Source organism: Strix uralensis, chromosome 1, assembly GCF_047716275.1.
Source record: "Strix uralensis isolate ZFMK-TIS-50842 chromosome 1, bStrUra1, whole genome shotgun sequence".
Lineage (NCBI taxonomy): Eukaryota > Metazoa > Chordata > Aves > Strigiformes > Strigidae > Strix > Strix uralensis.
The window spans coordinates 47,694,091-47,703,223 of record NC_133972.1 but is presented as its reverse complement, the minus strand read 5'-3'; the positions used below and the strand labels follow the sequence as shown (position 1 = coordinate 47,703,223).

Genomic DNA, 9,133 nt, shown 5'->3' with positions numbered 1-9,133 from the left:
TTACTCTTTATTAATTTTTGCATAAATTACTTGTTTGCATTTTTATCTCTTGCCCATTTGATATTCTCAAACTTAACTCTTGTCAGTGTTCTTACGGTCAAAGTGCTTTCAGTCATTGCATACTTACTGTCTGTCCTTTACAGGATAGCTTCTCTGAGGGGTAGGTAAAGCTTCCTGGTGTGCAGGAATGGGCGAGGAAAATTCCTTTCCTTTAAAGAGCAGATGAATTGGAAGCTTAATGATAAAAGTGGCTGCTTTAGGCATTGCTGTCACCCTAAATGTGACATTCCTTATTCTTCCTGTACAGTCTGGTATGAACTGCTTTTGGTCTCCATCTTATGGGTCACTTCTGGCTTGATTTGTAGTTTCTTCTGATTTGGATTCACATCAAGAAAATTATATAGAAAGCCATTAGAGAAATGAGCAAAATTAACATTTTTAAAAGGAGTTGATCTTGAATGTGTATGCCTCTATGTATATATATTTTGCCTGTAATTAACCAATATATAGTGGTTTAGGAATGGGACTTTAAAGTAGAACGTTGAAGCAATTACTTTGTTCTTTGAGTGACACTTTAACGATAGAAGGATTTCTCTCTGATTTGATGAATGCAGTCTATTTTAGGAACAAGTATTTGTCCATTTTTCTTTTGAGAAATGTTTTTTGGGAGTTGTTTTGGTCTTTAGCTATTGGTTCAGTACTAAAGTCTAAAACTTGCATTTTTCCCCCAAACACATTGCAACAATCTGTCAGTAGGCATCTCTCGCGGACACTTCCTTCCATCGCCGAGACACACACTCTTCTTGGTGTGGTGGCCTCCATCTGACTGGAATGTATATACATGGTTATTTATATACATAAAGATATTGCACTAGTTAAGGGGAGAGGTACTCAATGTGAGTACATCTGCTCATCAGGTAACCAGTGTGTATGTTTTGTACATGATTTAGAACACGTTAGCTCAATGGGCACTGCAAAGAGGAGATCTAAACACCTTGGAATCTGGCTTTAGAATCTTAAGGGAAAAAAATTCAGAGAGTTGTCATTAAAGTATAAAGATTACTCATTGTAATGCAGAACAAGATGGGAGAGTCACTGCTACTGGTTGCAAAAAGCACTTTTAGTCACGATGCTGATTTTGTTTACAGATGACTAGTCACATTAGTGTGTGCCAGGCGTCCCTGTTGTGTGTAGTATGTTCAGATTGTATCACAAGCCATAGTGAGCCTATTAACTGTTTCTAAAAGATTTATTCAGCATGTTGTGTGTGGTTTTCATGCATTTATGATCTTTCAAGATTGTTTTATTTAAAAAAACTTTTTTCAAAAATTTAAAAATAATTATATTACTACTTGAAAAAATAATTAAATGTGGAAGGCTGGTTATTAGAACATTTGTCTGCCTGACTTCCTCCTAGAGAAGAGAATGAGTATTTTCAAAATATGTGGCAGGGATTCTGAGAGACGTCAAACACTTCAGACAAACGCTACCACAGGTACCTCTAGTCACTAGAGTAAAAGCTTAGCATTAGAAGTTCATTCTATCTGTAAGTACATCTTTGTAATAATTACACATTATATAATTACAGTTTGAACTCTATAGGTACGTGAATTTCTCCTAATGCACTTCATTTTTTGATTGTCTTGCTTTCTATGAATTTGAAGCTGGTGTACATAATTTTTATATTGTATTCAAAGCCAGTTGTTAGAATACTAACTTTTTGTGGTGGTTAGAGAAACTTGGAGCTGTATTCCTGTTCTTTCTGCTGTGTACAATTACGCAGCACAGTGTGGGATTCAGAATTTTAATGAAGCACCCAAATCTTGACTTAGAAAAAAGTTAAAGCTTTAACCCCTGTGTAGAACAGACACTACTTCATTTTAAAGTCTGATTGAAAAAAATTCCCTAGACTTTTACATGATAAAAGTACTCTTATTTAAGTGATTACCCTGTGGTCCAGTGATCTTCATTGTTTCTCTTTCATAGGCATGGCAAGCAAGTTTCTAGGGATGTGAAATACCAGAATCTTTAAAATGTTAAAATAGAAGGTGTGTGGGTGCACACACACATACCGTTACTGAAAGCCAGTGCAGACACTGTATTGGTGAGTTGTAACTGATCTGTTCAGACTCCCTTTGTTTCATTACCATGGGAGAGAGCAAAATGATTTTCAGTAAAGACTTTTAATATGGAAACTAGCTACACAATGCAAAGTTGGGATGGTAGTAACAACATCAAAAGAAATACAGGTGTTGAAATCTGCTTTTAGAAATAAAGCATCAGAAGTAGTGGTGTTTTACCCCGGTTACACCTACACCAAGTTAGGTTTGGTATCTTTGCAGTGGGTGCCCAACCACTGCACGTGACTTTGCTCCATGGTAGGTGTTTATCTGGAGCAGAAATGTTGTTCTTCAGGTAAATTTATAGTGTAGCTGAAAGGATAGAGTTCCCAAGGGTTGGGGCTGGGGGGTGGTATGCACACGTGCATACGGGTGTACACTCAGATACTCCTATGGGTATATGGTGATAGTGGGGATTAGTGACTCCAAAACCACACACACATAAGGAAGTTCTCCAATATTTTCTGAGTTTCATGCACTCAGGTAAGCCCTACGCTCAGCAGCAGCTCTTCAAGCAGTAATCTCTTGCTCAGCATCCGACTACAGAACACTTGACACGGAGCAACAGGTAGGTGACTGCAAAGTCGGCCTTCCCCTTTGGAGTTGGGGGGAAGGTAGTTACAACCCGAGGAGCACCGAGCATGTTAACATCTGTTCTGTCCTTCAGGAGTTGCCAGTGTGCACTGAGGTGATTGAATCCATCTTTCACCTCAAGCTTGCAACAAAAGGGCACGCTTAGTTACCCATTCATGCTATCGTCGTTCTGTGATCTCTTCCGGCCTGTATGACTGCAAGGCATATGGCTCCTTAAATGCACCTGCGGAGGGTGTGTGTGCCTTCACCCTGCACTCTGAAGGACTCGGCTAACGTAACTGGTGATCGTATCTCTGAAGCTCTGTGGCAGTCTCAGAGTGCAGGAATGAAAAAATGGTAGCTGCTCTAACTGAGGTAGTTACAGTGGGGCAGGTGGACACGGGATGAAAATATGAATCCCCCTATGCTCCCCAGTTGGAAAATCTGTGAGCTACGTGGTCCGTGTGACCTCTGGGCCCTTGGCTGATAAGCACCAAGGGCTGATAAAGGCTGCCCATGCTGGGCTTTTTGATCATGTTATTAGTTGATAGTGCAGTAGCATCAAGTCACAGTCTATCTTGGTCTTACAGTGAGTCTACTCAAAGGTGGAAATCACTTCCTTGCCCTAGTTTCATTCTGTAGTTGTTCCATATTTGAGATTTTTAAGACATGCCATTAGATTATACTAAGAATTATGGGAAATTTCTGAAATAGAGAAGTGTAAAATAAAACTGCAAACAAATGTGAACAAGCATTCATATCCTTGGGTGACTAAGTAGTTTGGATGTTACTTGCATCACAGCAGGAGATGGAGTCCCTTTTATCCCTCTAATTTTTTCTATTGTGTTTCATCTCATGAAAATATCATTCTGAAAAATAAGCTATTTTCTTTCAAGTGCTTACTGCCGCTCAAATTTAGCTGTAACCTCTATATGCCTCTAATCCACACTCTCGAAGACAAATGAGGGGAAATTTTAGCAGCCAATTGATCCAGAGGAATTGTACAGGGTATTTACACAGAATGTATGTAGGTGGACTAGAAATTGAATGCCAAAATTTATTTCTTAGCGTAACTAGTCCTCTGGACCATGTAAGGAGATTGTTTGTGCTATCAAATGCAGGCATAAGTAAAGGTAAATAGCACTGGTAATACCAACCAGTAACAATGTCACCACTGATAACTGTAGCAGAGGGAAGGTAAGTGTGAACTGTGAGTTCATTAACCAAATTAACATCTCTGAAGATGGTATGAGATGAATATTTTTGGTTTTTACCATGCAGTCTGTAAATATTACTTTTTGGCTTCTGATATTCAGCAGTGTATTTGCTTTAGAGAATGCAGCTGTCCAAAATAAATGCTGAGCATCCCAGATATAGCACCATAAAAAGATTTGGGATGCAAAGCAAGTATTTGGGTGGAGTCCAATTTCATTTGGCATAAAGCAGCTGTAGGTTCAGGTGGCTGTCAGACTTAATCCATTTTTTTTTATTAGGTTTTTTTTTTGAGTTGAGGGGGATCTCACTCGCTGCTTTCTGTCACTGTCTTTCTCTGAACCTTGCAATGTCCTTGCTGGGAATGGCCGGTGCAGTGCTCCACGTCAGGCTGTACCTCCAATTTAACGTCAAAACAGATTCTGTGTGATGTGCTCTATATTTAGATTACAATTGCACATGCTTCCTGTTTCGAGGTAATATTCACGCTCTGAACTAAATAACCAGAAGAGTCAAATGTTTTTATGTACATTAGTCAAAAAGGTCACTGCTGTACAATCATGCAGTCAAAATGCACTGTTGACTGTAATTGGACATTTAACTGGTACTTGATACAAGAAAATTTAATTACCATGGATTTGGAATGTAAATGTGCTTTTCACGTGGAAACATTTAGGGCAGTACACTTATGGTAATAGGTGGCCAGATGAATAGGGACAATTACAAAATATTCATAGATCTACCTTTTATCAGGAAAAAGTCTTAATATGTTTTTTATAAACTTAGTAAATTGAGATTGAATATCGACCACTGAGAATGTGTTTCTTAAAAAGTGCCCTAGGTTTCAGTTACAATCTGTAATTTTTGAGAAAACAGAAGTTGCTCTGTGCAGGGAGAAGAGTTATACTTTCCACAGTATTACATTGCTGTCATGTTCTGTAATTGAAGTCAGTGTATTTTTCCATCATGTCTATGCATACACAAGGCTCCATTGTGTATTCCTCAATGCAGAAAATTTAGATTTTATCAAAATTATGAAAATACAAAGCAATTTCTGTAGGTTTTTTAGCATTTAAAAATGTGTTACTCTTTCAGAATTTTAAAGCAGGCTAATTTCTTCAGAACTTTAGACAGTTTAAAACCGTGAATCATGATTGCAGTCATTACTACTTACTGTAGTGATTACAGCAAAGCTTAAGTTGTACAACTGGGAAGTAATTTTCAAGAATACCTCAAATAAATTAGAAGTACAATGTCAACAAGGCTGTTTAGTCCATGTATCTATCTTATTTTCTGTGGAAAGGAGAGCGGTAACACTTAGATGTTAAATTTAAGTATTAAGTTATGACTTGTAATTAATTATGGTTCAAAAATAATCTTTGGAATACTTATATGGTAAATCAAAAGATGAATATTAGCGATTTTTTTTCCACTTTCTCATGATTCTTTGAAATGTTGGCATATGTTTTTTAGGCTTCATTTTTCTACAATTGTGGTTCAGACAGTCGTATAGAATATGCTTGTTACGTTTGGCAAGTTGTGAAGACATGTTGCAACATAGGGTAGAGCTGTTATTCCTCATTTAAAAAAGAATTGGCCTGAATTTTCAGTGTAATAAAATTCCACATAATGTTAATTGGCAAGAGAATGAACATTGGGAAGTTGAGCATTGTTTGCAAACACCAGTTTCTTTGGGGGCCTCAGTATAAGGACGACATCAAACTATTAGAGTGTGTCCAGTGGAGGGTGACCAAGATGGTGAAAGGTCTCAAGCGCAGGACTTATGAGGAGTGGCTGAGGTCACTTGGTTTGTTCAGATTGGAGAAGAGATGGCTGAGGGGTGACCTCACTGCAGTCTACAACTTCCTCAAGGGGGGCAGCGGCGGGGGAAGTGCTGATCTCTCTCTGGTGACCAGAGACAGGACACAAGGAAACAGAATGAAGCTGCATCAGGGGAAGTTCAGATCGGACATTAGGAAAAGGTTCTTCACTGAGAGGGTGGTTGGTTACTGGAACAGGCTCCTCAGGGAAGCGGTCACGGCACCGAGCCTGTCAGAGTTCAAGGAGCATCTGGACAATGCTCTTAGTCATATGGTTTAGTTTTAGGTAGTCCTGCGAGGAGCAAGGAGTTGGACTCGATGATCCTTAAGGGTCCCTTCCAATGTGAGTTACTCAATTACTCTGTGATTTGCTGGAAGAAGAAAAAAATCTGCCCCTTGATGTGAAAGACCTCATTGCTCAGAGGTGGACCATCTGCCACAGTCCTGAGCAAGGTCAAGGAACTTCTAGTGAGGTAAGACTAGGTAGTGAGTATTGACACTCTCTGCTTGATTTCCCAAGCGAACATGGAAAAGCCATCAATTAAAATTAAAATATTATTTCCCTGAAGGATTAAGTCTGTCAAATCTCCAATTTCTAATATAAATAAAAGGGGACTTCAGAGATGCAGATCAGGATTTCCTTGTGATTTATATTCTTCAATGTGGTATAGAAAATTTCTACAATTTATTTAAGCCTTCTCTTTTGAATTAATCTTCAGTATTTATCACAGAAGTGTGTTTCTAGGCGAATGGTAGAAGGATGTAAACAAGAGAGGTTTGCAAGGAGAGGGACATAAAAATCTTTTTCAGCTCTGTTTTGGCTAATCACTTCTAACACACGTACTTTTAAAATGCTTTTATCTTTGTATTAGTTGGCTGTAATTCTAAAAAACAGTTTAAAAATTTATTCTTAAACTTAGTGAAGGGTTTGACCAAAATAGAGTTGGCATACTAAAAAAGTGCTGTATTTATGAAGGTGCTCTCATCAGACCTTGCCACATCCCCTGAGCCCACAGACTGGATAAAACTGCATTCATAATCATTAGCTTAAAGCAGCTGTGCCTTGGCTGGTGCTGGGTTGGTAAACCTTCCAGGTGTGATATCTACACCAAATCTGGATGATGGTAATAGCAAGAGAAAAAAGAAATATATGATGTACTGAGCCAGGGAATGAGTGTATAACTGTGCTGTGTATGTACTGCGTAACTGGTGTAAGATACACCCAATGTCGTGAATTCTCACAGAAACACTGACAGAAGAAACTGTGCAACAGCGTGCCAGCGGGGACAGTTTGGGCTAACTGAAATAACTGTACAGGTTGGCTGCAGCCTGAAATGTAAGGATTCATGACTTTTGAAAACAGATTGAAACATCATACCATAGTATTGATTTTTCTTTCTATAAATAGCACTGTCTCATTTTCTTTACCCACCCCACTCATGGTCTATTTGATACCCTGCAGCAGAGTTTTGTAAGCTAGTTGTAGACTGTTTCAGCAACTGTTCAAGGATTTAATGGCTACTTTGAGGTAATATTCCATCTTGCCTGTAGCGTATGACTGCAGTGTAAGCTGGACAGCACAAAACTTATAAGCCACTTTCTCCTCAAAGTTGATATATATTTCCAGATGCAATATTGTACTCTTAAAGTGCCTGTCTTGCTCCCATCCTCAGCTTGTTGAACCGTCATTTTGTCTGGTTTTGTGTTGTGGAAATACTCTGAGAAACTGAATTTCCTTCATCTGTCCTCTAATTGCTTCCCCTTCTAAGATAATTTATGTAAGTAAGGTAAGACCTACAGAAAAATCAGGCCAGGAGCCGTGACCTTCCCCGGCGGGCACAGGCAGTGGCTGTGGAGCTGCGGTGCCCCCAGCGTGGTCCCTCCCTCCATGGGGGAGCCCACGGAAGGCAGCCCAGCGGGCTGAAACGCTCCGAAGAGCAGAAGTGGAGGTGTCAGGTGTCCTGGCTGTTGCTGGTGCAAGCAATGCAATTAATATTGGTCTGCATAATGGTTTTAAGATTATGAAAACAGAGATTTTTTTGTTTTGTTTTGCCCATTAAATCTTCCAGACTCTAAGGAGCAGCAGTTTTGAGGGCCATTTACTACGATGCCACCTTCTCCTTTATTATGTGCTTGTAACTGGGGTAAAACCTTGCCGTGGGTAGCCTGACCTCTTCCATGGGTCAGCACCGAGCTGCATCTGCCGCTGTGATGCTCTGACAATCCTCCTCCTCTCTCGACTGACCTTAAGTGTGTGCCATGGCAATCCTTCCCCCTGCCACTTCGGAAAACGATGGGGGGAGGGGGTGCTTGAGAAAATTGCCGCTCTCGTCCCATTTTCATAAAGAAACGTAGTTAAGGAAGGTGAGAAGATGCACAGTGCTGCCAGGCAGAGCTGCCAGTCCCGGCTTCCCGGTAGGTGGGGGTGTGGAATTGGGTTGCCGTTGCAGCCATCCCTCTGCTGAGGGAGGAATGATCCTCGGGTTTCGGGGAACGGGCGTCGTGGGCGCCCCTTGACACTTCTGCCTCTTGCTTTGGCCTGGCTTTTGCCTCTGGCTGAGGCCAGGAGAGCGTGTTGTAACTTCAAACGGATGGTTGCGCGTTGTAATCCTTTTCAACTCTCTTTAACCGTTAGTCCAGTGGAGAAAGCGGGGCGGGAGTGGAGATCGAAGAAAGGAGGAAAAAAGGTCATGGGGGGGAAGGAAATGGAGGCTTGCTCTCGAAAGGGACGCGAAAGGGAGGAGAGCGGGGCTGGCGGCAGGAGCCCCCCAGAGGGGGGGCAGGTGGGGAGGCCAAAAGCTCCGGCGGCCCCCCGCCTTCCCCCGCCGGGGCGGGCGGGCCGGGAAGGCGAGATTTGCAGCGGGGCTTCCCTCGGCCGCGGGGTCTCTGCGGCGCTCCCCTGGCTCTGGGGCTTCCCCTCCGCGCTCGCCTCGGTCCCTCACGCCCCGGCAAACGACTACATTTCCCAGCACTTCCCTCTCCCAAGCGGGCTCTGCGGGGAGCCGCGCCGGCTTTCGCCATCTCCCTCCCTCGCAGGGGGCTCGGCACAGCGGCGGCGGCGGCGGGGCGGAGCTCGGCAGCCCCGGCCCCGCGGCCCCGCAGCCCCCCCCCCCCCCCCCCGCCCGCCCCGTGCAGGCGCGGAGCCGGCGGCGGAAGCCGGGGCGGCACACGGCGGAGCGGCGCGGAGCGGAGCGGGGCGGCGGGCAGCGCCATGCGGGCTGCCGCCTGCCTCCTCTCCCTGGCGCTCTGCGTCCTGCCCGCTGCCCCAGGTGAGCCGCGGCCGGGGGGCGGGAGGGGGGGGAGCTGCGCCGGGGGCCGCTGCGGAGCCCCGTGGAAACGGAGCCCCCGCTGCAGCCTGCGCGCCAGGGGCGAGGGCGCAGCCGGCTGACGGGTGCTTCTCCCCTGCCC

At 43.3% G+C, this 9,133-nt stretch overlaps 1 protein-coding gene across 1 annotated transcript in view; it reads left to right on the top strand.

Annotated features, from left to right (window-relative positions):
* Positions 1 to 8,877: 8,877 nt before the first annotated feature.
* The window catches only part of ADAM22 (ADAM metallopeptidase domain 22), a 145,902-nt gene continuing 145,646 nt past the window's right edge, over positions 8,878 to 9,133 (top strand). The window contains exon 1 of the mRNA XM_074864897.1: positions 8,878 to 8,994. Coding sequence (XP_074720998.1) covers positions 8,937 to 8,994 — 58 coding nt within the window. The 5' untranslated portion in view covers positions 8,878 to 8,936. The remainder of the gene's footprint in view (positions 8,995 to 9,133) is intronic.